Source organism: Prionailurus bengalensis, chromosome C2, assembly GCF_016509475.1.
Source record: "Prionailurus bengalensis isolate Pbe53 chromosome C2, Fcat_Pben_1.1_paternal_pri, whole genome shotgun sequence".
Classification (NCBI taxonomy): domain Eukaryota; kingdom Metazoa; phylum Chordata; class Mammalia; order Carnivora; family Felidae; genus Prionailurus; species Prionailurus bengalensis.
The window spans coordinates 59,339,837-59,366,871 of NC_057350.1; the positions used below are offsets into that span (position 1 = coordinate 59,339,837).

At 34.9% G+C, this 27,035-nt stretch overlaps 1 protein-coding gene across 1 annotated transcript; it reads right to left on the reverse strand.

Moving 5' to 3' along the window:
* On the reverse strand, positions 1 to 26,760 carry ATG3 (autophagy related 3). The gene is made up of 12 exons (XM_043594181.1): positions 26,654 to 26,760; positions 23,879 to 23,920; positions 20,131 to 20,180; positions 17,389 to 17,459; positions 15,714 to 15,821; positions 10,965 to 11,014; positions 8,351 to 8,432; positions 5,113 to 5,147; positions 4,707 to 4,862; positions 3,582 to 3,709; positions 1,846 to 1,914; positions 1 to 270 (listed from the first exon to the last, which is right to left on the reverse strand). The coding sequence occupies exons 1-12, from the start codon at positions 26,723 to 26,725 to the stop codon at positions 189 to 191; spliced, it is 945 nt and encodes a 314-aa protein (XP_043450116.1). The 5' UTR covers positions 26,726 to 26,760; the 3' UTR covers positions 1 to 188.
* Between the last annotated feature and the right edge of the window lie 275 nt (positions 26,761 to 27,035).

A 27,035-nucleotide genomic window follows, 5' to 3' on the forward strand; every position in this document is an offset into this window, starting at 1 on the left:
TCTCTTTACACTCATTTTTATTAAACAAATAAGGCTGGTAGTGGAACTTTTTTTATTTAATGCATAAACATATAAGTCCCTTTATTAGAGAAATTGTACATATTGGTGTATATGGTCAATGTCACATCTATGGGTTAATTCTTTAAAAATCAGAACCAGTAATTAGGATAAATTCTATGCTCTCTTCGTTACATTGTGAAGTGTCTTGTGTAGTCATATTCTATTGTTGGAATGACAGCTTGTACGAACTTCAAGAAAATTAGAAGATACCTAAAGGTCTTTAGCTAAGGAAAATTGATTGGTAAATAGTACTAGGATTTAAGCTAACATTGTAATTATCCTTATTAAACAATTTCTCAGAAAAAATACATAAGAAAAAATCTTAAGTATATTAAAAAATAATTCATGGAAGTTTGTGTCTACTCAACATGAGGTTCTCTGTAACTTGAAGACTGCTTGACCTACTCCCATTTAGTATTTAAATGTGAAACTTCCTAATAAGTATGAGTTTGCATGAGCCCATTTTTTTTTTTTTATATAAAAGTGAGAACAAGGTTGTTCATGTTTAAATGAGTGGGAAATGGTTCCTTTACTGCCTATTAGTTTGTTAGAAAATAAGACAGGGTAAAAAATATAAAAGCACTGAAGCAAAAGAGAAAAAAATAATTAAGTGGAAACCCTCCATAAGGACTGATTGTAGTTAGTGTATGTACTTGCCATACAATCTGCTACACTAGACTGTGTTTAATAAAATCCTGAATTTTTTTTCTATGTTCCACTGCACCTGAAAATATTAAGACCTTAATTTTTATTGGGGGAACTGATGACTCAATTATTAAACACAGAGTCTTATAAGTCGCTACCCAGTCTCCAACACAGAGATGAATGCTCAAGTTATGCGCAATAGGGTTTCAGGAATCAGACTGGCTTGGTCCGAGGGTTCCAGGTTTGTTTCAGTGTCAAATAAGCCCAGTGTTCCTCTGAGGGACATACTTTATTAGTAATTTCTAGGTCCTTTGCAGTTCTAAGACAGGGGTGACCCCTCACAGTCTACATCTAACACTGAGTGGCAAGAACCAAGTGTTATATCAATCTAGCACCAAACTTATGTAAACTATTTGGCATCTACATTATTGACTTTGGCTGCTTTTGCCAAATCCATGCTATGGGTACATGTATTTCAGGATCCAGCAGTTTACTTAGTTTATTCTTGTCAACCCCAGAAGTAGGAAAACCATAGTAAGATATAAGAAGGGTGCTCTTAAAATAAAAAAGATACTATATTTTAAGAATATATGAAATATACTTCGTGTGCTTTACTTTTTATTAACCTATTAAGCTGAATTCTGTTTCAGAGACCTCAGAATGACACAACCTAACTTTACTTTTACCTGATGGGAAGCACATTTTTTAATAATAGTTAAACTGGAAATATACTTAGGGAAAAGATACTCATGTATTATCCTCTAAATTAGTAGGTTACTCTTCTTTTTGCCCGTTTTTTTCCATTAAGAGCAATGGTTCTATATTCACATACTCTTAGCCATTGCCTCTTCCACAAACAAAAGCAACTAGCAAGCTGCTACCTAGACAAACACACTGACCGAGGTTCTGTCATAAGGCAGGGCTGATGGGAGCACAAAGGAACATGTGCTCATCATCTGGACAAAGCATAACTATCACAATATGGCATTTTCTAAATAAAGACCCCCATTAAGACTTCCAGATATGAGGGGCTAAAACAAGTTATAGGTACTGTGTCATTAACATTATACTACATGTCCCAAAGAGGAAAACAATCCTAGGAGCCAATGTGCCACTAATGACATACACAGATAAGGATACATATGAACACCAAGTTCTCCCCCTCCTTCTGCAACAGTCTCAATGATTTTCTTCATCACCTCAGCATGCCTAAAAGCCAAAGAATAAATAAATCTTATCAGCATAGATTAGATCAAAATAGGAAAAGCAAGGAATCTACCTTATTAGTGTCAGTGAATTAATTTTAACGTAATAGTTATATTATAAAATATTCTCCTTCCTATTCCCAAACAAATCAGATTGTTGAGTCATGTAGAATATTTTACTGGAGCTCAGGCTAAATTTTAAAAGCTATGGTAGTCACAAACACAACGGCACTAGTTAGCTATCCTACAACGCGGGCTGAAGGAGTTTGGAGGATAGTGCAGCAGAAAACTAGAGAAAAGGGAAACCATGCCAGGGTATAATTGCAGAGCAAGGGCTGTGTGCTCTAAGAAACAAGAATTATACCAGGCAAATTCAAAAAACCTACATGGTAACAGCTAATCAAAAAACAAAAATAAATAAATAAAAGACATATTTACAATGCTGGGATTTCAGCTGCTCAAATATTTAGCTGAGAATAAGCCCCTGGTCACTCTCTCTCAAAATAAAAATAAAATACAGTTTAAAAAAAAAAAAAAAAAAAAAGATTCTCAGAGTCCTGAGAATCCAAAAACATAATCTGAGGTGGCCCATGGCCAGGCCTAAAATGTACTTGAAATCTTACCTTATAGGCCCCCAACTTTTTGCTACTTACATTACATTGTATAATACAGCCATTTATTAAAACGTTTAACATTAATTACCAGTTAAATTACTTATCTCTTTTCCCTAACACAGCTAAGAAAGAGACATGCCTCAGTTTGATAAGCACCATCCTAAAACCTCAAACCATCAGAGAAGGCAACAAAATAAAATGAAAACCTTTCAGATAATCCAAAACTAAAACTAAGGACTCTTGAATTACTTTTCAGTTAGCAATATTAACAACTCTTGACATAAATGAACTAGAAAAATGAACTAGGCTTTCTATTGGATAAAGTATGAGGACAAAGAGGTTGCAAAAAATAAGAAGAGAATACTAAGAATTTTTAAAAACTAGAATGTTGCATCTAATTAGTCAATAGAATACCAAAGTTTTCATCCAAAAAATATTGTTACCAGAATTTCTCAGTGATTTGTAAGAGTTACCCATTAGAAATAACAGAGTAAATTGTGCATATAGAGCCCGCTTCACTTACTTGGCCCTACGAAAACACAATGATGCAAAGAAAATCCCAAATAGTAGGGCTGAATATCTCTTAACTGGAGACTAAAGGAAAATAGAAACTCTGAATACATCTTCCTTCACTAACCAATAAAAGGAGATAAATAAAAAACACAAGGATAACTTTATACTCCACATTCATAGCAAGATTTATCACAATAGGGCAAACCATGTCTAAATGATGAGTACTTTTTAATCTAAAGAGCATCTTCTAAATTATTCTTGGAGCTGAAAACAGTAAAACCACAAAGATCTATACTACACTATAGCTAAACACACAAAGAGAACAAAAAATAGTCTTATTAATTAAACTTAAAATGAATTGGGTCTTTTTCCTTTGTTCTTACATATTTAAGCACAAGAACCTTTCTAAAAAAGACAAAAGAGAATTTTACTTGCTTATTAAACTTTTCTGTTAGGACACTTTGTTTACAGACTCTCAAGTAATAAATCCTTATGGACACACAACACACACACAACACACACACACACACACACACACACACACCTGCACGGGTGAACTGAACACATAGGAGGAGGTGGGAGATGAGGGTGATTTTCAATGGTCACTGTTTTCTTCACATGATCTTGACTGATGTCTTCATACATGTGTTCAACTGTTAAAGGCTGCCTTTGCTGAAATGATAAAAAATGTTTTGAAATCACTGTTTAAAATCTTTTAAGCCTGGGGCACCTGGGTGGCTCAGTCAATTGAGCATCGAACTTTGGCTCAGGTCATGATCTTGCGTGGTTCAGAAGTTCAAGCCCCACATTGGGCTGGCTGCTGTCAGCACAGAGCCTGTTTCAGATCCTCTTTCCACCCCCTGCTTGCGCTCTCTCTCAAAAAACAAAAACAAAAACAAACAAACAAAAAACACTTTAAAAATTTCAGGCCTAAACTTCAATGTTTAAAATAGATATATCCCTCCCTCCCATATCACCTGCAATACACTATTACAGACTATTTCGAATCACCAGACTCTTTGGGGAAGAAATTACAATTTATTTATACTAGGGAAAGGAGGAAGGAGTCTGTACACCAAGGTTATATAACTTCAGCTGCAGTAAAGATTCCACAAAAAAGTAAGTTCATAGCTGTCAAAACAATTTTTTAACTTTATAATTCATCTTTGGGGACTATTTTGTTTTACTTTTTTATTTTCCCATTTATAGTCATAAGAATGACATACATGTTAAAACAAGTTGATTGTATTTCAGTTATCCCTTAATTCAATTACGTAAACAAGTTAAAAAAAAAAAAAAAAGGTTTTCCGTCTTAAGGAAAAAAAACACACGCAACATGATCATTTTGTAAATGTCTTATGTACGCAACAAATGTAATACCCCCAAAATTTAATACAAGAAACTAAGTTCAATTTCTCTTATATTTTGAATGAATAACCTCAAGAACAAAGCAATAAATATGTAGCAGATTATTTCTGTTTAATTCTTAGTAGTGTTATTGTCACACTGAATAATTCATAGTTTCTTTAAAATAAGAATCAAGTTCAGTATTAATCATGAAATTATAAAACAAATGATTTCTAAAATTTAAAAGGTCACAGTATATACACATGGACCTAATGACAAAGGAATTAAATCCAAAAATTTTAAATATATTTTCTGTTTGTACCTCATCATAGCCGAACAACCATAGCCGTGGTGTCTGGTAATATTTATCATAAGTGATATAAAGGTCGTAAGTTCGTGTTTGCAAAATAGCATCTTCACCTCCAGCATCAGTTTTAGCTTTACAAGCTTCTACCATTTTCCTTGTGTCTAGGGTAGCCTAGCAATAATGGAGAAAAATTTACAGCCGTTAAAATTAGTATGAATGTAACAATTTAGAAAAGGTAATTTTCCCACCTTATATTTTTTTCCAAAAACAAATAGAACTTAAAAGTCAAAGCTAAAATGTTATACGCTATAACCAATGTAAACATATAAATAAAAGTTTACTGGAAAGATCAAGATACTATTAGAAATATTAATCAGCAAGTTTATTCAGTAAAAGTTAACTAAAAACTCAATTTACAAACCTCATCTGTTTCCAACAATCCACTCTCTTCATATTCTGTTATAAAAAGCAACAAAAGATTAATCAAGTACAAGATTTCTTAAACCAAATAACATATATTACTTCAGAGTATCATTCAAAATCTGGGTTTTGCTTTTGTTTTTACTTTATTTACTTATTTATTGACTTTTTTATTTTGAGAGACAGAGACAGCATGAGCAGGAGAGGGGCAGAAAGAGAGGGGGAGAGAGAGTCCCAAGCAGGCTCTGCACTGTCAGCACAGAGCCTGACACAGGGCTTAAACTCACGAAACCATGAGATCAAGACCTGAGCCAAAACCAAGAGTCGAACGCTTAACCGACTGAGCCACCCAGGCACCCCTGCTTTTGTTTTTAACTGAAGATACTGAATAGGTATGAGTGGGCTAATTCCACACTTCCAAAGCAGCACTATACCTGACAAAGCCAGAGAACATTAGCATGGCAAGGCTTGGTCCACACTACTGTCTATTAGCAATACCAAATGGCATGATACTGTAGAACCCTCAGTGACTCCACTGTATAACATAAGGCTGTTTATATAATTGCATAAAGTGTGCTTATTAAAATCATCAGTGACTTCCTCTTTGCTGAATCCAGGGGTAAATTCCCAGGTTTCATCTTAACTGACCTTCCAAGACCATCTGGATGATTTATTCCCACCTTCCTGAACACTTTCCTTGGCTTTGCCTCTCATCTCAGTGGCTTCTCCTTTACTAACTTCTATGTTTGGTTCTTCTTCATCTCAACTTTATTTCCTTTTTTTTCTTTCTTTTCTTTTAAAAAAACTCTATAGTAACCAAGGGCTCAGTTTTTGGACTTTGTCTTTTCTCTATCTACCCTTACTCCCTTGAGGATTTCATCCAGTCTGAATAGCTTTAAATGCTACTGATCCCCAAATTTACCCCTGCTCACAATATCTAACTCTTTACTTATGGCTCCAATGGAATGACTAATGTACATGGCAAACAGCACACATCTAAAACTGAACTCCTAAACTCCCCCTCCAAAGCTATTTGGTCCTACAATTTTCCTCATCTCAGTTCAAGACACCTTGCCAGACACTCACACCAAAAATCTTTGGCTACTCTGTCTCTCCCATGCCACTTCCCACTCAGCAGCAAATCCCTTTGACCCTACCCTCAAAATATGTCCAGAAGTCTATTTTTCATCACTTTCAGTGTTGCCACTCGAGCCCAACCTCTTATCATTTCTTGCCTAGATTATCCAAACAGCGTCCTGTTGTCCCTAATCCCCTTCAGCCTGTTCTCAATACAACAATTACAGTGATTCTGTTAAAATAGTAAATCTTATGCTAAGTTGCTCTTCTAGTTAGAAAAAACCTTCCAATAGCTTCTCATCTCACTGAATTAAAGCCAGGGCCCTACATGATCTGGTCCCAAGGTTACCTCATTGACTCCATGCCTTACTTCTCTGCCCTCGCTCATCTCTGGACACAGGATTTTTTTTTTTAAAGTAAGTTCTATACCCAATGTGGGGCTTGAACTTATGACCTCGAGATCAAGAGTCACATGCCCTACCGACTGAGCCAGCTAGGTGCCCCTGCTCACAGTATTTTATATAAGCCACACAAGCTCCTTCCTCAGGGCCTCAGATATCCAAATAGCTTGCTCACTCACCTCCTTCCAGGCTTTACTTAAAATTCATGTTCTCAATGAATTTCTTGACCAACCTATTTTAAATAGTACTCATCCTTCCCCAAGACTCTGTCCCCTCCCCCTCCTTTATTTTGCTAATACTTATAACCACCTAATAAAGTATATTGCTTATCTATTTTTTTTGTCTCCCATAACTAGAATATAAGCTCCGTAAGATGTCTACTGCTTTATCTCTAACACCAAGAACAGTGCCTGCTACATAGATACTATATTGCCCAATAAACATTTGCTGACTAATGAAAACTGCCTGTTACATTAATTATTATATTACCTCCTATACCATCAACACAATTTTTTAAGCAAACTTCCACACACAGCAATTTTTTCTTCAGCTCTATCCAAGGGAAATGTCACAAACACACTAAAAGGCTGTCGGTCAGATATTTAAGGCAGTCCCACAACTTGTACTCTAAAAACAGTGCTTCCTTCACTGTTTTCTTCCCACCCTCTACCCCAGCCTGGATAACTGTACACCATTCAGACAGATGGAATGCGCAAAAGTATTTGTGCAAGAAGGTGGTTCTGACAATTATGAGACATCCAGGTACAAAGGAAACTACACAAGTACCTCTGAAGTTCCGGAGATCTGGACTGGAGGTTTAGATACAGAAGTCGATCACTGGGATGATTGGTATGTGAGGTTGCTGTGAGCAATTCTGGTTACAAGTAACTCATACAGATTTCTTCCAAGAATGGGTGTTTGCCACAAAAATAAGGACAAAACTCTCACTAGAATTCAGTAACAGATATACAGCTAGGTTTCATGAAGACTCAAAAGTAATTTAGAAAACAAAACAGAAAAGTACTTTGAGTCAAGACTATGCTGGTAATTCAGCTACGCGTCATCTCCTCATGAGCAAACGCCACTTGCTATTAACAGCACCTCGACTCTCCCTGGCACCATCTTCTACTTCTGCGTGCTACAGAACATTTCTATCTCACCATAAATTCTTTGTATTTGGTCAAAAGAAGAAAAGTAAATGCATAATACAAGAGCACACTTTGCTCTGCTCTGAAATAGTTTTCAAGAATTAGCTTTTAAGTGGGCACCTGGGTGGCTTAATGGGTTAAGTGTCCAACTCTTGATTTTGGCTCAGGTCATGATCTCTTGGTCTGTGAGTTTGAACCCTGCATCCAGCTCTGCGCTGACAGCATGGAGCCTGCTTGGGATTCTCTGTCTCCCTCTCTCTCTGCCCCTCCCCTGTTCAAGCATGTGCCCACATTGTAGGCTCTCTCTCTCTCTCTCTCTCAGAAATAAACATTAAAGAAAAAAAAAAAAGAATTAGAGCTGTCCCCAGTGTTAAAGATTTATGACTAAGATGTATCCCACTAGAAATAATGCTATCAAGGCTATGCCTTAGGTAAAGTAGAAGAGTCCAAGATAAGGTAAGTTCTGCACTACTTAAGTTTAAATAAAAGCCTCTGTAGGCTGTTAAATGTTAAAACCTAGAACACAATGGAGTAGAATTCTTGTCCACCTCAACTACAAATACTCCAAAATCCATATTCTAGTGTGATTAAAGCAAATCTAGAACACAAATACCTTCCATATCTGCAGCTTCTCCTTCATCTTCCTCTTCTTCCTCCTCACATATTGCTGAGCAATCTTGAAGTTTTATACTGTCCTTTGAAAATAAGTATATTTAAAGTCACTTAAGTATGTCCATTAGTTCACACACTGAGCACTCATGCATCAGCACAGTGCAAACCACCGTGAAAAGAAGAGTGGTAAAGACAGTTCTTATCCTCAAGAAACTCCTACTCCACTGGAGATGACAAACCCATAAGCCAAATATTAAAAATGATATGCTAAGTGCTGTGACTGAAAAATATAAAAGTATTATAGAAGTACCAAGAATCACCTAAGCTCTCCATTTAAAAATAGTTGTCAGTTGCACTTCCAAAAAACTGTATTTTTATTTAACCAATTCATTAGTATTAGGAAACTGGTTCATAGTTATAACTTACTTACACACATAATTTAAAAGAAAAAAAAGGTATATTTTATAAATCACAATACATTTATAAGTTAAACTTACTAGAAATCAAACATTATGTTCTAATTTGTTAACAATATCTTCAGTTGAATTTAGTAAAATTATCAGACTCTACAGTTACTAAAATATGTAAGATTTCAGTTCAATTTTTAACCTATATTTGCACTAGAATAAAAGAATAATGCTAACCAAAGACAAGCCTAATATAGAATTATTTCACAAAATCAATATTCTAAAAAAGTGAAGTCAATGTAGTAAAGTAAAAAAAAAAAAAAAAATCCTGGATATCTAGTTTCACCTAATTCGTAATTTTACTTAGGGAAGATTTTATTTACCACTAGAAGCTTAAATTGTATGTATCATTATTACACTCAAAATGTGAAACCAGAGAAGAAAGATAATATCTGGTTAGAAGAGCCAATATCTGACAAAGTGATTGTTAAGGGAAATTTTAATCATGTTGATGTCATGGTGATCATACTTGAAACAGAATACAGTAGAAATCAACAAGAAAGATTAATATTTGGGTCTGGACAACAAATATTCTAAGCACTAAATTATGAAAAATAATATAAATTCTATATTAAATAGGAAATGACAGGAAAGATACATTCCAGTTGTCCATTATTCTAAGTATTCACACTTTAGTAGGACATAAGGATGTTAGATGGGATATCAAGTACCATATTAACCACTACTGCATTTATAAAAAATTCTTTCAAGAATTATCATCAACCTATCATAAAATGCTACCCCACACTACACTGCCATTTATCATTCCCAAAGGCTGAAGGATACATAATTAACAGCCGGAGTAAACAAGATTTTCTAAAGTAGCCAAAGCCATTTTGGGGTTTTTCAGTCATTCAAACTCTCCAAAAAACAGAATTTCAAAAGGCTGAATTTTCAGGCCAATGAACTGAACCTTAATCCCTAGCACGCATAAAACTGTACATTAAAAAAACAAAACAAAACAAAAAGAAAACTTGTTTTAGTTTCTAACCCTTCCTGTTAAGACTCAGTTACGAATCCCAAAAGATCTAAATGATAAAAACACACAAAAAAGAGTATCTTAAACTTGTAGCAAATGTTGTATCAAGTGTTTCCTAAGGACAAAAGAAATGCAATTATTCTGTCCAAACATTCTGTTCTCTAAGAGATCTGACTATTAACAAAATAATAAAGAAAAGGTAAGAATAAAGGCATTTTGTATTTTTCATATTATTTCAAATATAAAAATATGAAGACAGCTTCAATCATCCTCTCTTTAGAAATGAAAAGTTTCTATAATAAAGTTAGCTTGGGGGCGCCTGGGTGGCGCAGTCGGTTAAGCGTCCGACTTCAGCCAGGTCACGATCTCGCGGTCCGTGGGTTCGAGCCCCGCGTCGGGCTCTGGGCTGATGGCTCAGAGCCTGGAGCCTGTTTCCGATTCTGTGTCTCCCTCTCTCTCTGCCCCTCCCCCGTTCATGCTCTGTCTCTCTCTGTCCCAAAAATAAATAAAAAAACGTTGAAAAAAAAATAAAAAAATAAAAAAATAAAAAAATAAAGTTAGCTTGAATTAACTGAAAATTTTCAAGCAGAAAAATTCCACCCAGTTACAGATTTTTATCCCCTCTCCCCACAATAAACCATACAATAAAACCCAACTGATTTAGCTCCCACTCAGTCAAAATCCATTCTGGATGATGTTAAAATTTACCTTTAAATTTTCAAAAACAAAATTTTCAAAAACAAAAACTTCCACTGAAAACAACAGTAAATTAAGAGATTACAGAGGGAATGAGTAAATTACTGAAGACAATGTTTAAACTACAAAATTTGAAATTAGTAGCTACTAATCACTAAGTACATAAACCTCTTCAAAAACTTCTATTCCCAGAAAATTTTGTACTTAAAAATAAAAAAAAATTTCTTTTAAACTAGCGTAGTAGCCTTCCCAATTAGTGAAAATTAGTTGTTTTTACCAGTTACAATCTGAAAAAAAAATTTTATCATACACAGATTTAGGAAGATAAGCACTGAGAAGGAGTAGTTTTGATATGATCATATAAAAAAGTGAGAGGAGAAAAAATAACTCGAATTTTAAAAAGCTTGAATAAGAATATATATATGCAAATAATTACAACACTGAATTTAGAAATGTAACTAATTAACCAGTACCTTGCTCTCCAATGTAATCTCCTTAACTGCTTCAGTTATTCCTGCAATACCTGTTTAAAATTCAAAAAAATACCTGAATTAAAGTGTAAACATCTACCATTTCCCAGATTCAAACAACATATAAATTAACACTTAAAATTACCTAAATTCTCACAACTCCTCTGAAATAAGGAGGCAATGTTAGCAGTATTTTTACAAATAAACTCTAATAGGAATAAATAATGCCAAAAGCACTTCTCAAATTAAAAAATATACCAATTTGATATTTTACCATGAATTATTCTATCACTCATTTACCATTCCTCATTTACTTTCCCTGTGTGAGTCTTTATCAAATATATATTCATTCTCAGAGTGAACACATTAGAAGACTATAGGATTCATATTCATATTTCATTTAAACCTGCATTAAAATTTTCTCAAGAAGATATTAATGTTATTTGTTTCAGAAATCTAGGAGAGCCAGAAGTAGTAATACCATACCACACTTACATGGACCTTTCTATTTTATTGTTTCCATAGGTTATTTGATCCTTATAAACACTATCCTTTGAGATAATTAGGTAATCATTTCTCCTTATAAAGAAACGAATGAGACTTGCTGAGTCTCACAGTGAAGAAACTGGGACTCGAATCCATATGTGCTACCTTTTAGTTCAATGCTCTGTCTACTGCACCCCATTAAGCAACTACCTGGAACATACTTGTCTCAATGAAGGTGGCACTAAGCAGATGGCAGCACCACAAGTCAGCTAAGTACATTTTCATTTAAAATACATGTCAGTTTATTTATTTTAAGTTTATTTATTTATTCATTTAGAGAACAAGCATGGGAGGGGCAGACACACAGGGAGAGACAGAGAATCCCAAGCAGGCCTCAATTTGTCAGTGTGGAGCCTGATGCAGGGCTCAAACTCACAAATCATGAGATCATGACCTGAACTGAAATCAAGAGTCAGCTGCCTAACCAAATGAGCCACCCAGGCGCCCCCACCACCACTTTTTTAAAAGCTTCTTTATTTATTTTGAGAAAGAGAGACAGAGACAGGGAGGGAACATGAGTGGGGGAGGGGCAGAAAGACAGGGAGAGAGAGAACATGTCAATGTTTCTAATTTGATAGTTTATTTAAAAAAATTTTTTTTTTAAACATTTATTCATTTTTTGGAGACAGAGAGAGAGCACAAGCAGAGGAGGGGCAGAGAGAGGGGGAGACACAATCCGAAGCAGGCTCCAGGCTCTGAGCTGTCAGCACAGAGCCCGATGCGGGGCTTGAACTCATGATACGCAAGATCATGACCTGAGCTGAAGTCGGACACTTAGCCAACTGAGCCACCCAGGTGCCCCACTAATTTGATAGTTTAAGAAGGATGAGATACACTAGAGAAAAAACTCTACATACAAAATATGCTTTGCTCCCTTTTCAATCTTCTAAAACTTTGAGAAATCTGTTCAACATGTCCAAAGAATAACTCACTTTTTACTAATAGAAAATATCACAATCCACAGCTCTAGCACAATGCTTTTACTTCATCCTTTTTTAGAAATTATTATATAATAGATACAATTATTTCATAACATTAAGACCCAAATCTTAACATACTGAACTGGTATTACAAAATGATTCCCTGAATCCAATACATAGATACAAAGAAAATAAACTTCTTCAATTTATTTATATATAATAATGCAGTAGTATGCCACTAGACTCTTCTAAATGTAGGACTAACAAAGAAAAAAAAAGCTCAAATGACTCTAATGAGGGTAACATTCTCAAAGACTGTGATGGTTAATTTTATGTCACCTTGGCTACGTTACTGTGTCCAGATGCCTGGTCAAACACCAGTCTAGATGTAGCTCTGAAGGTGGTTTTTAGATTTTTGTAGACTCTAACATTTAAATCAGTAGACTTTGAGTAAAGTATATCACTCCCCATAATGTAGGTGGGCCTCATCCAATCAGTTGAAGGCCTTATAAGAAAAGACTGAAGTGCTCAGAAGGAAAGAATTCTGCTTTCAGACTATCTTCACACTTAGGCGGAAGCAATCAACCCTTACCTGGGTCTTCGGCCTGCTGGTCAGTCCATCCTATAAACTGCAATCTTGCTAGCTACCACAATCATGTAAGCCAATTCCTCAAAATAAATCTATGTATACCTATATATCTATACCTGTATCTACCTCTATAATCTAATCTATATCTATATATACATTCTATTGTTTCTGTTTCTCTGAGAACCATGACTAATACAAGGGCTAAAAGAAATAAAAGAAACCTATGAGAAGCTAGGATGAAGCAAAGAGAACTGAGGTAACTAAGGAACCGGGCACATGGCCTTTTGAGTCCATCGGAAGTAGTGTTTTAATCAGATCAGGATAGAGTTTAAACTAAAATTCTAAGGATATCTCTCCAGCAGGGCAAACATTTTTTCAGTTGTTGAATTTCTTTAATAGACTTTCATCAATCCAATTGTACTAATACCTACTTACCTCTGTAATGAATGCCTTTGTAAATATGCACCAAATTTTGAGCTAGTGATTATGGAATAGAATACAACCAGACAACAGAATAGCTCATTTACTTCCATCAGAAACATACTGATACAACTAATGGCTTTGGTTAGTCAACAATTGCCTATAGAGGTCCTGCTCATGTCTTCCAGACACAGGAAAACTAAAGCAGAGCAGCTGAACAATTTTGGAAAGGTCAAAAAATAAAGGTTTTCAAACCACATTTTCTTAAGGCCTTGACTAACACTCAACACGTTAAGAAACAAACAAGTTTCAGAATATTATTCAGCCATCAAAAAGAATGAAATCTTGCCATTTACAACAACATGGATGGAACTAGAGTATATTATGCTAAGTGAAATAAATCAGTCAGGGAAAGACAAATATATGATTTCACTCCTATGTAGAATTTAAGAAATAAAACAGATGAACACAGGGGAAGGCAAGGCAAAATAAGATAAAAACAGAGAGGGAGGCAAACCATAAGAGACTCTTAACTATAGAGAACTGAGGGCTGCTGGAGGAGAGGTGGGTTAGGGGATGGACTAGATGGGTGATGGGCACTAAGGAGGGCACTTGGGATGAGCACTGGGTGTTATATATTAAGTGATGAATCATTATTTTTGTTTTATATATATATATATATATATATATATATTCAATATATGAAATTTATTGCCAAATTGGTTTCCATACAACACCCAGTGCTCATCCCAAAAGGTGCCCTCCTCAATACCCATCACCCACCCTCCCCTCCCTCTCACCCCCATCAACCCTCAGTTTGTTCTCAGTTTTTAAGAGTCTCTTATGCTTTGGCTCTCTCCCACTCTAACCTTTTTTTTTTTTTTTAAGTGATGAATCATTAAATTCTACTCCTGAAACCAATACTGCACCATATGTTGACTAACTTGAATTTAAATAAAATCCTGGAAGAAAGAAAAAGAAACAGGTTTCAAATGAAGAAGCCCAAGCACTGAATCTATGCTTCTATCACCATGAAGAAACACATGGCAGTGTCCCTTTTTAAGGGTAGAGAAAAACTGACCTAACAAGGTACTTTTTCCTGTGCAGATTACTTAGCCCTCTGACCACTGTATGGGTCTCAACAGATGGCAGCGATATGTCCTTCACAGAACACTGGGTACTGTCTGAAGGCATTCTTAATTACCACAATTGGGTAAGTACTACTGGCATCTAGTGGGCATCTAGTACCAGAGATACTGCTAAATATTCTGCAATGTACAGGAAATGCTACAACAAAGAATCACGCAGCCCAAAACGTTAGTAGTGCTAAGACTGAGAAACCCTGTGCTAGTACTACTTTTGATACAGCTGCTACTCTCTAGGACTTAGAAAATTTATTTTTAGTACCTAGATTTAAACTCAGAACACATTTTCTCCATTAAAACTAAGCCAAAAATGGCACTTATATAACTGTGTAAATTAACTAATTGTTAACTATTAACTAACATTAATTAATTCATGTAACTGTATATTATGTAACTACATACAACTACATAAATGCACATTAGTATATGCTGCTGTCCCTGTCATAAATGGTAGTTAGCTATAGCAGCATATACTAATCTACATTTACATAGTTAAATACAGTAGCAAAATCGGTGTTTAGGACTTGGAATAAAAATCATATTCAGATTTACAACTTCTGCAAACACACTTATGAAAGGCTTAAATTTAGTCAATTTCTTTAACAAAAATCTATTGATCAACTTGTGTATCAGATACTATGTTAGATACTGAGGATTCAGCAATGAATCTCTACCTCCACAGAGTATACAGTGTTTGTCACTGAACAAATAATTACTAAATAATTTTAAATGTGGGTCTCTGAGTACAATAAATACAAGCGTAGTTCCTGTCCTAAAGTTCGTCACACAGCAATGGAATGACACGTAAATAAGGAACTCTAAAGCAAAGCAGTATGCATACTCAGCAATACTAATTGTCTTTCTTTCTTTAGAAATAAAGAAAATGATATGGATATTTTAAAATTGCTACTGAAGTAGCAGTACTATAGAAATTTGGTATTCTCCAAAGGCACTTTTTCTTTTTTTTTTCCAATTTGTCTTCCTGCTATTTTTCAGGTAAAAGTGTATTGGGACAACTGTGCCTTATGTATCCTTTGTTGTTGTTGTTTTATAAAATCAATGCTGTTATAAAAGATTGTAAAAGAGTTTAAAACAATTTAGACTAAAATACAGTATTTTATTCTCCTCTTACCTGTGTTATGGTAAGTATCTACCCATCCCCCATCACCATCATCTTCTTCAATGATAGCTTCCAATTCATCTGAATATTCCATCTGTTTGCACCGCTTGTAGCATGGCACTATTAAACAAGTGGCAAATACAGTTACTAGCACATAATCTGCTTCCTATGAATCCATTAGAAAAAAAGAGAAAATTTATTCCATTTTAAGGAAATACTGTATTTCATTTCTAATAAGTGCTTAAGTGTTTAAAGAATTATATTCAGCTCATAAATACATTAATGATCACACTTATCTTTCCCTAAATAGCTCTGTCAGAACACAGGTAGAAAAGTTCTACTGAAAATTTTTTTTGTTTATTTACTTATTTTGACAGAGAGGGAAAGGGGGAGGGGGAGGGGGAGGGGGAGAGCGAGAGCGAGAGCGAGAGAGAGCACAAGAGGTGGAGGGGCAGAGAGAGAGGGAGAGAGAGAATCCCAGGCAGGATCCACACGGTCAGCACAGACCTGACATGGGGCTCAATCCCACAAACTATGAGATCATGACCTAAGCCAATATCAAGAATCCAATGCTTAACTCACTGAGCCATCCAAGTGCCTCTCTACTTGAAAGTTTCTGTGTATTCTTTACCCTGATGGTCTGTGAAGAACAGCAAGCTAAAGCCAGAGATGACACTGTACAATTTCAGGCTAATGAATAATAATACCTTATTTTAATGGCTTTACTCTCAAAACATGAAGGCACCACCTGGCATTCTCAGAGGTGGTAGAGGTGACCTCCAGTTTGCAATGCTGCAGTAACTTTCAATATGTATTTCATAATTCATACCTAAGTTCCAGCTATTCATAAAGGGTAAGCTAGTGTAAAAGTCACTGACTGCTAAATTTTACTATCTTCTATAATATCGGAGCCAAGTTTTTCATATAGCATATGTGTGAACAGTTATTTTTATTCACATAAACCTAGAACTGAACAATTATAAGGTAAAAACATGATGTAGAGTCGAGAAATTGCTATTCATCTCCTGATTTCTTTAAAAAACAAGCAGGATATAAATGATCAACTCTAATAAAACATATGCTGTAGGAAAGAAAAAAAACCTGGTATGTTATACATATTTTCATTTGCTGTAATAGATAAACCAGAACAAAAATCAATGTGCTGTTCTGTGATTAGATAGGGACTATAACAACCTTCTGAGGCTGTTTTCATAAATAAGAAACCACTTGTTTCAAAAAACAATTTTGTTCCTAAAGGCAATCTTTAAAAGACACAATGGATAATAAAATCTTTAGCTTGGAGCTTTTAGATGTCAAAGGCAGTATCAATTTCATTTTTCATGACAAATGTTTAAGTCTAAAGGAGATCAGAATCAAACAGCTAAAAAAATTATGACTATGAAGTCAACTTTTAAAAAAGGCCATTAAAATTCCAACTCTCCTCGGGTCCTTTTCCTCCACACCTTACAAGTGGATCTTTTTGGCAAAAAGAAGTAACAAAAAGGAAGAGGGTAAAAATCAAATAAGGAAAAAATACTCTAGCAATAGGAAACACAGCACTTCATCAAATTTTTAAATTTCTGTCTGAGAGAAGCTGTAAGTATGGCTTCAAGCATAAATTAAGTTTTATTTTTTTAAATATAACTCTTTGTGCAAGATTTACTGATATATACAATGTAATTCTTACCATTTTTGGTGACCAAAAATTGTTTGCCTGTTGGTAGATATGCCTTCACTTTCAATTCTTCCCCTGTAGCCCTTTAAAGAATAAAAAGGACCAACTATGAGAACTATTTTAACAGGCAAAGACAGAACAGAAGCTATCACATCTAAATACCAAAACTACACAATCCACACTCTTGACAAAACGGTCTCAGGACTGGTTTGGGAAGGATGCTGTTAAGTGATGTATGTTAGGGCACGGAAAGACACAGCATTTTAAGTAAAATGTACTAAGAGACACAGACAGACCTAACAGAATTTATATTACACATGAGACAAAAAAGACAATACAGAATTACTAAACAACTATTATGTTTGCCTCAAACAAAAGGAAAATGTTGTTCCTTAGTGAGTATAATCTCAGACTTTGAGTTCTAAAGTATTGTTCATCTTCAGATCAAGAGGAGGGCAGAAAAATAGTTGCATGACATTACATAACAAAGTAGGTGGTTGGCAAGATCCTTGTTTCTTCCACTCTATTAAAATTGGAACTAAGAGAAAAAAGATGCTTTGAGTCACAAGATGATAATGTTAAAAATAATGAGTGAAAACAGAAAAAATCCTTTTATCAAGTATTTATTAACTGTAAGACTTAATAACTTTTATTTACTCCTCGGAACTCAAAGAGGTAATATTAACATCTCTATTTTAGCTTAAAGAAGTCAGATGGCTCACAGTCATAAAACCAAAACACAGAACAGCAGGGCTCCTGCTCTTCAACACTATTCCCTCTGTGGGTCAGAGCCAGCTATAACCATTTCTGATTTTTCATAGCTACTTTGGACTATCAAGAATTGGTTCAAAGATTCTTCTGTGGGTCTCATAATGGAATTGGCCAGAGCTGGAGCGGCATGTGGTTTACTGCAAAAACTGAGAGTCTGCTGCCTTATCAGAGCTTCAGTCTAAAGTTTAATACATTTGAGCACAAAATAAAGCCAGGAAATGACCTACTATCTTTTAGTAGCCACCTAGGCTTCTTTAGACCATTCTCAACTGTCAAATTCAACAATGAAATGGCAATGCCTTAAGTTCTGAGTGAAGAATATACAACAAGGTCATGATGGTGCCTGCAGACACGAAACTGTAACATACAAATTATCTTTTTCTAGCACAGGTTTAAAATGAATTGCTCCTTTGGCTCCAGCTGTTCGGCCAGTATGGACACTGGAGTAACTAACTTCTAAGTTACAATACAATTATTTCAACTATCACATTTCATAAAGTGAAACTATAAACTACCTGCTAAAGATCCTGACCATATACCAAACCTCCATAATACTACTATTAATCATATGTTTGAACTAATTAGACAAATAAAGACTATGACTAAGAAACCTAAAGAAAATATATACCTATTAAAGAAAATCCTAAATTACTTCCTTTTATAAAATATATATTATTTTAAATTTTATATACCTATTTGATTTGAAATATAAAAAATTGTAGGCTAGAACCAAGCTAAATATAGTTTTAACAGACAATTTGTAATCTAAAAAAATCAATCACCCTTACTACATCAGACAACTGCTATGATATTAACTCAATTCTAAATACAAAACAGAAATACACGTAAGGAAGACAAGGACATAAAAATAAACCTGACATTTTGGCCTTTTTTTGTACATTAAGAAACAGTGTTCTAAAAGAGCAATTGACAAAGAGCAGTGACAACTATTTTGGGTATGTGCAAATATAAAAATTAAGAAGAGAATAGGCCACAGATAAAAGAGAGTTTCAACTTTGGCTTAAAACAGTTTTAACTATTTAAGCTCTTTAGACATGAAGGAAAACAGTATCAGTTCTAACTTTATTAATTTTAGAACCCCTGCTCCTAAATCAAAACTATACCTTTCAACAACAATTGTAAAAGTGTCATTGGGGGAATTAAAAAAAAAAAGGGGGGGCGGGGGGAGAAGGAGTTGAGCCACTTATATCCAAACAAGATGGTAATTCCAAAACAATTCTAGCCTTTAAATTGAAACAGCTCTGCCAGTATTGGGATCACTTTTTCAGCCACAGTCAGGTAGTTTTACTGTAAGTACTTGAAAGTACTGAAACAGCATTTGTTTTAAAACATTGTTATTATTCAGAATATTTAAAATATGTTATGAGATCTGCTAAGTTGCTTAAATTAATTTTATAATTAAAAGTGTTAATAAAAAAATTAAAATGTAAAAAGCCTATTACCAGCAAATTTCCAGTTAAGACCTTAATGAGTATCATGAACCTTCTTTTCGGCTAATTCCTAAAATGGGAACATACTTTTGAACGTGAATACAAAGTTTTATGATTAAAAAACATAAGACTGTAAAATGTCTGTGTTTATTAATGTTATAAAAATATTCAATAAACATTTTAGTTAAAAAAAAAGTGAGCATATTTATTGAACTCTTGAACATTAATATTTAAAGATCCACCGTAAGATCAGACCTAGACACTACAAAGAAAGTGAATACTAATAAAAGAAGACATTTATCTCAAAAATATCTTTTATTCTAATGGAGCAAAACAAAATAGGTATAACACCCAATTTGTCAGCCTTTATTTTACTTTAAGTATCATGGGCACACTGCTTAACAAAGAAATCTACTAGAAGAGGGTTAAACTGGTCATTCTAAAGTTCATGCCCTAATTTATTCTGCCAATTGCCATGATTATGAAGTCATACCTTTTACTAATTTTCGATTTCTCACTCAAGATTACTTACCATTGCCATGTTGGACAGTGGTGGACTAAGTGATCTCCAGCTGCCACAAACTATTTAGGATTTAGAAGGAATATAAAGAAAAAGGAAAAAGAAAAATTGAACATCACTGAATGTTAGATGGTAAAATACCAAAGTGACCATCTGTGTAATCTTGTTACACAATAATCACATAAATGCAAACAACACCAAACCTGCTCTACCAGTCTGGTGATTTATTTTTTATTATTACTAAAACTGCAAAATTTTTTACATCCATAAAGTTTAAATTTTGGAAGAAAAAAAGTATTGAGTGTTATTTTTTATTCTTTATTTATTTTAAATTCAATTTTTATCTTCGGATTAAATAATGCCAAAAGGATACTGTATCATGAAATGAACAAAGGTAACACTGCAGGATTTAAAATGTCAAAACCATTTTATGGATAAATAAGATGAAGAGAGATTCTTGCTAGTGGTTGAAAACTCAAAGAAGATCTTTGTGAAAAATTACTAAATAGACACAGGCTTACAATGTAAGAATAGTTTATTACATCACAGTGTATACTTCTCTTTTTTTGTTCTTTTTTAAAATTCAGATAACAGCCCATTTTGAAAGCTTTTTCATATTAACAAGAGTGAGAAACGCAGTGCCAAACAAATGGAGAAGAAGTTAGAAGCTTTTGGATTGACTCAGAAAACACCAACACAGTTAAGAAATTGAATCCTCTAACACCTTGGACTTTCTGGGCAGGTTGAACACTGCACAAGTTTTTGTTTTTCTTCAGAAATAAAAAACTGAGAAAGAAAAGAGTTTAAGCTTTTGAGAATTTCCATTATACATGAGCATGAACTGATCTTACTATAAGACAGGAATCAGGCTTATTCTTGAGAGCAGAAAATGAAAGTCTGTTAAGCGTAACTGCAGTGTCCCAACTCAAGCAATACACATGCACATATTTTCCCAATTACTTCTGTTTCACAACAGCTCTAACTTAAAATCATTGTTCATGGGTTATTACACGCCAAAAAAAAAAAAAAAGTTACCTTTAATCTTCCAATGCTTTTCTGAGAAAACAATGTCTACATTAATACTCTATCTTCGTTTAAGAAAGTAAAATTTTATAAAATAAGAATTCTAAGAGTAATTTCTTTAGAGAAGACACATTAACAAGATAAGATTTAGCAGCATATTCCCAACAGCAACTTTTCAAATGTTTCTGTTCTTTCATTTCAAAGAATCTTTTTATTATTTAAACTAGTTAGGTAAAGACAAAAAACACAAATGAAAACAATACTCTCTCCCCGAAGTTTTAAGCATTTTAGTTCACTGTAACCAATGCTACCATTAGCTCTGTGGTTATCAGAAACTAATTTATTACTGAAAAAGTATTAACAAAATACAATACAAAAACAGTCAAAAACTTAATTCTTTAATGATATTGCCTTGACTCTAGTATTTTATTCCATGGCACCTCCAGTAGCATCTATTGAAAAACAACAGGGGCACCTAGCTGGCTTAGTTGGTAGAGCATGCAACTTTTGATCTTGGGTTTGTGAGTTTGAGCCCCACATTGGGTGTAGAGATTAAAAAATTTTTTAGAAATTAAAAAAACTAAAAAACACTAGAAGAAAAATTATAAAGGAACAAAGAATTGTACAGATAGCTAATATATGTACACATTTATCCTCATTAGCAATGGCCTTTATTGCATGCTTTATATGCTCAAATGAAACAAAATGCAAGGCAGACTCGAGTTTCTCAAGCTGTAGTTTCTCTCAGTGATTAAAAATTGCACTGTACTGAATAATTCCAACAAGACGGAACCAATATTAACATTTTAGTCAGCAACTTTATCCTTCAAGCTATTGTATTACTGATAATCCAGTCACATATATATACACACATATATATATATATATTAATTTTAGTCAGACAATTCTGTATTAGATAATGTCTACCTCTCTTTTTAAACACAGTACTTCCAATACCTCTCAATGAAAACAAAAGAGAGCTGGAGACTAACAGCCAGAAGCCCAGAAACAGTAAGAGAAAACAAATACATAGATCAACTCAGTATATCATTTATCCGAAGTAAATTATGTCTTATTTTCCTCCTGGAGACTCATTCTAATCAAACTGAACTCTGTAACTGTGTTCTATCTCAATCCAGCATTATGTGGTTGGTACCCAGCTGAGCTAGTTTTGCCTTGCATTTTTTTTTTTTAAAGGATGAAATTTATAAACCACTTAATGATACAACTCTGTTGGAGTATAACTGTTAGTTATTCATTCTATGGTGAGTAGCTGTTTTAAAACAGTTAGCTTAAGTCTATCCAATGACCACAGACTTGCATCTCTCACTCCAACTGTCTATTTACCAATTAGTCATCTTCCCATATATAAAGCCAAAGAGTGGAAGAAGAATAGCATACTTTCATTCCTGCTCTTGATTTCAGATAGTTTTAAGAGCTATGTCTAAATTATACGTTTGTCTGGCAAAGAAGTTAAGAATATCAAAACTTAATTTTATGTGGTATTCAAAATATTAAACTCTTGGTGCCTAAGGTAGAATCGATCCTTTAGAGAATGTCTAGCCAAAACCCCTCATTTTATAGACGAGAAAACATGAGGCCTGTGTCTAGTAGCTTAACTGATTCGCCCAAGTCAGAAAAGGAGAAATTAAGAGAAATGGGTCTAGAAGGTCAATCTCCCAGGTTCTTTCTATACCGCCATCTGTCTTCACTAAAAATAAAGACAATTTCAGATAAAAAGATCAGTTCAGCACACCATTCTCAGAACTCACAAGGATTTGGAACCCAAGAGATTCCATCACAATTGAAGACTGAAAGATCAATAAGTTCTTAGGCGTGGTCTTAGAATTTCTAGCAACAGCCAGATCACAAAGCATGGCCCAATTCAAAATGTTTCTTTCAAAACAGTAAGTAAAGTTCTATTGCCAACGAGTGGTATTTTTAATGAAAGTTAAAGGTGAAGCTTAAAATTTTCGCCATTTATTAAGACAAGAAAGTAAGTCTGATGCAACTGTAACTATTCATGAAACTGGAATGTAAAAGGATTTTAGGACAGTATTTATTTCTCAAAGGATAACAAAACAAACTACCTAAAAAAAGAGAACATTTTTATTATATAGATTTGGTGAACAAGTAAAATGATTCCTCAAAACCTAATTCTATATTAAAAGTTCAATAAAACACAACTGGCCTATAAAATAGCCATCAGTTTCAGCATTAGGTAGACTCAACATTACTTGGTTAGTAGAAAAAGTTAAAGAATTGTGAGAAAAAAGTCAGCCTTAAGTATGTAGCAATAAAATATTTAAGCTAAATACCGAAAGAAAACATACAAGCAGTAAGCCAAAGTTTCCAAATGAAAAGCCATGAAATCTCATGTTTGATGCAGACAAAGGCAAGACACAGCAAACACCACAAGAGCTCCTTGCACAGCTTCAATATAACACAAATATAAGTGAGGGGTAAGTGACCAGGAATATTTTCCATTCCCTCTCCCACCATTTCTAAATCAAGAGGAACTACAGAGAAATATGAGAAGTGGCAAACTGAGAGGGAAGTTACATCTTCTTCTCACATAGGAAGTAGAAGTCCCTATAAAACTGCTAATATAGTCAAAAGAATCTAATTTTAATCAAATCAAAATTAAACTTTAAGATATTTTCTTATAAAACAAAAAAGCCACACAGTTTAATATAATTGTAAGACATAACAGCTTCAGAATATCTTTAACACTCACCTCTTCTGGTGTGATTACACCTGTTTCCTTAAATTTTGATTCCTAAAAAGAGCAAAAAGAATTAACCTATTACACTTTCGCTTTCAAATTAAAGATGTTTGTGGGCAAGTATTTGCCTGGTACCCTTCTAGGCAAAGGAGCACATACAAAAAAGAATGTATCACTGGTACCTAGAGGAATATACAAGTCTAATGAAGGAAGCTGACATGAAATAATTACAATTTGATCAGTGCTATAATAGAGCAAAGCTCTTTGGAAAAGCATCCAAAGGTTTATACATTAAGTCTTACAATGATTTTGTACACATCTTTATTTTACAGAACGATAAAGATGTCTTAAAAATGTTTAGACTTTTTACTATTTAGTCAACATCTCCAACATCTCTCTTCAATGGAGTAATATTAGAACCCAAATCTAGAGGTCATAAATTATTTAGTCCTTTCCCATTATTATATCACCAAGATATTGATACAATATTTTCTCCTCCAAAGCAAAGATGCTATTTACCAAATGTTTCTCAATTTTAAGTTAAATGTAAGATTTTGTAGTACAGTCTACAAAAATGAAAGAATTCATTTATGAACATTATTCATTCAACACGTCTTTAGAATGACCAATATGTGCCAGGCACTATTTGAAGTAATGGGGCTACCGGAGTGAATAAAATAGACCAAACTGATCCTTGTCCTCATAAGGAATTTAAACTCTAGTGGAGGGAGAAATGGTAATGAAATGGTAATGAAAACCACGAAGAAAAATGAGGCAGAGAGGAAACTGGTCAGGGGTGGAGGAAAAGAGATGGCTATTTAAAATAGGATGGTGAGAAAACAAAGACTTCCCTGATAGGTGACTACTGAGCAGAGACCTTAAAAAAAATGAACAAGCCACACAGCTGTAAAAGAGCATTTTTAGGCAGATGGAGTGGCAAATACAAAAACACAAGGCAAGAGAGCATTAAACGGAGAAACAAACAGGACAGACTAGACTGGCTTAAGCCAAAGTGAGCAAGGACTAAAGTAGCAGTTGAGATAAGGGTCTCTCCCAGTCAAGTAGAGGCTTGAAGATCATTGAAAGGACTTTGGCCTTTACTGTACCATGACTTTTCTTAATTTCTACTTGCTAGGATAAGTCACTGTTTCTTTCAAGGGATTTGGTTTTTCTTCCTTGCCGTCTTATGTCTAGTAGGAAACTACAGGATTCTCTCTGTAAACAGGGACAGGCAAGGAAAGGATCAATAATTCTGCTTTCCTTATTACTAAAAATACACACTAACAAGTACATTCTGACAAGCTAACACTTTTCAGTTTGGAGAATAAGTAAAATGATTCTTCAAAATATAATTCTAAGTTCAATAAAATACAACTGACCAATAAAACAGTAGTTTTATATTTAATTTGGGAACTCTTTTTCTTTTCCTTGGAAAAAAAAAAAGTTTAAGAATATGTATTATTTCAATGCTACATACCTTGGTAGACATATTTCTGAAAAATGACATAATATGCAAAAGAATCATTTGATTTAAATGTCAGAATTATTTTCAATTTCAGAGTTCAATGAGTTAATTACAAGGGATTTCACTGTAAAAATATATATATATACATCATATAACATATATATACATCATATAACATATATCATATATAAAAGCATAGCAAGAGTTGGAATTCTCATTTATAAACTTATCTCCCCCCCCCCTTTTTTTTACTTGGCCCAACAAGGTATTTTAAAATCAGTCTTGGAAATAAATATTAAAAAAGTAAGTACAGGGCTAACATTTCCCTTTGTCATGGAAAGGGAGCAAAATAAAGCTACCCACTATTCCTAGCATACCAGAATAACTTCTTGAATAAAGAGGACCAAACATTTCCATGGGTATTTCATCCCTACCGTAAGATTTGTAAAATTTTTACTGAAAGCTTAAAAAAATAATAAAAGCACTTAAGAACTCCCTATTCATTTATTCTCATTGCTCAGTTTTCAGAAAGGAAAAACAATGACAACAAACTTAAATTTTAAGACTTATCAAAACTTGAACGCACTTGTAGAAATTTATCTTTGAAAATAAAGTCACTGCTTGAAAACCAGTATGCTACAAATTTTACTTTAAAGACGCCGTACTGACAATGCAAAAAAAATAAGTATATCTAGGAGCGTCAAGCTGCTCCTTATTATCACTTAAATCCAAGATTTACAAATAGTTTTTCGGCTATTTAAAAAACTCAGGAAAGGGAGGTTTTGCCTGGTAGGTTCAATGGTACTGTTGGAGATAATGTTGCACTTCACAGTGTTCTCTGAAATCTAACAAGATGAGACCTCAGTCACAATTTACTCTTTCACACTCCTAATCATAAGAGACTTTCTGTGAAATTTGAGGAATAGTGACATGTCATTTTAATACCAAATACTGATTTCGTTTTTAAAAAGATAAGCAATACGCTCGTTTAAAAAGTTCAAAAGACTTCCGATGTTAATTTAACATTCTCAAATCTACTTAGCTGCGGACCACCTTCCAACTTGACCTACCCAGACGCGCTGAGCTCTGACGGGTGGCGACAGCAGTGCTCCAAGTTTACCTGAAGAGCCCGAAAGCCCTACAGAGCAGCTGGATAACACCTCCGGTGGGGCTGCGCCTTTGCCTGTGTCCCATCCCACCCTTACCACCTTCCTACACTTTCCCCCGCCGGAAAACACGGTGTCCCTCCCGGCGCCGGGTCCTCAGTCCCTGCGGAGTTGAGCGTGTACCTGACAGCCCCTGGCAAGCCCGGCCTGGCTTACCTTGAGGACCGGGGTCAGGTACTCAGCCACTTCCAGTGCCTTTCCCTTCACCGTGTTAATCACATTCTGCATCCTGGGGCCGGAGAAGCGGCCGGCCCCGCGATGGGGTGGGAAAGGCAGCGGGGGCAGGGACCGGGAGTCAGAAAAAATCCCCGCTGCCCCCGACGCGCATCGGCACCCAGCCGGCGGCACCAGAGGGGACGGGACGCGACGGGACGGACGGGACGAGGGGGAGGGGCGGCTGCGCCAATCGCGAGGGCAGGGCGCACGCTGCTCACAACCCAGGCAGCGCGCGGAGGACCGGGCCTAGGTGTCTCCCCGGCCGCAAGGGAGGGCGGCGGGGACGAGGGGAGAGTTGGGGGGAGAGGCGGGCGCACGCGCA

Bases quoted from the DNA above. Each gene is read 5' to 3' on its own strand.
- ATG3 (XM_043594181.1), bottom strand. From the start codon at position 26,725: ATGCAGAATGTGATTAACACGGTGAAGGGAAAGGCACTGGAAGTGGCT. The intron at 11,015-15,713 runs GTAAGAGGAGAA...AATTTTAAACAG, and splicing joins AGATACTTACCATAACACAG to GTATTGCAGGAATAACTGAA. The intron at 5,148-8,350 runs GTATTTGTGTTC...TTTTTATAACAG, and splicing joins AGAAGCTGCAGATATGGAAG to AATATGAAGAGAGTGGATTG.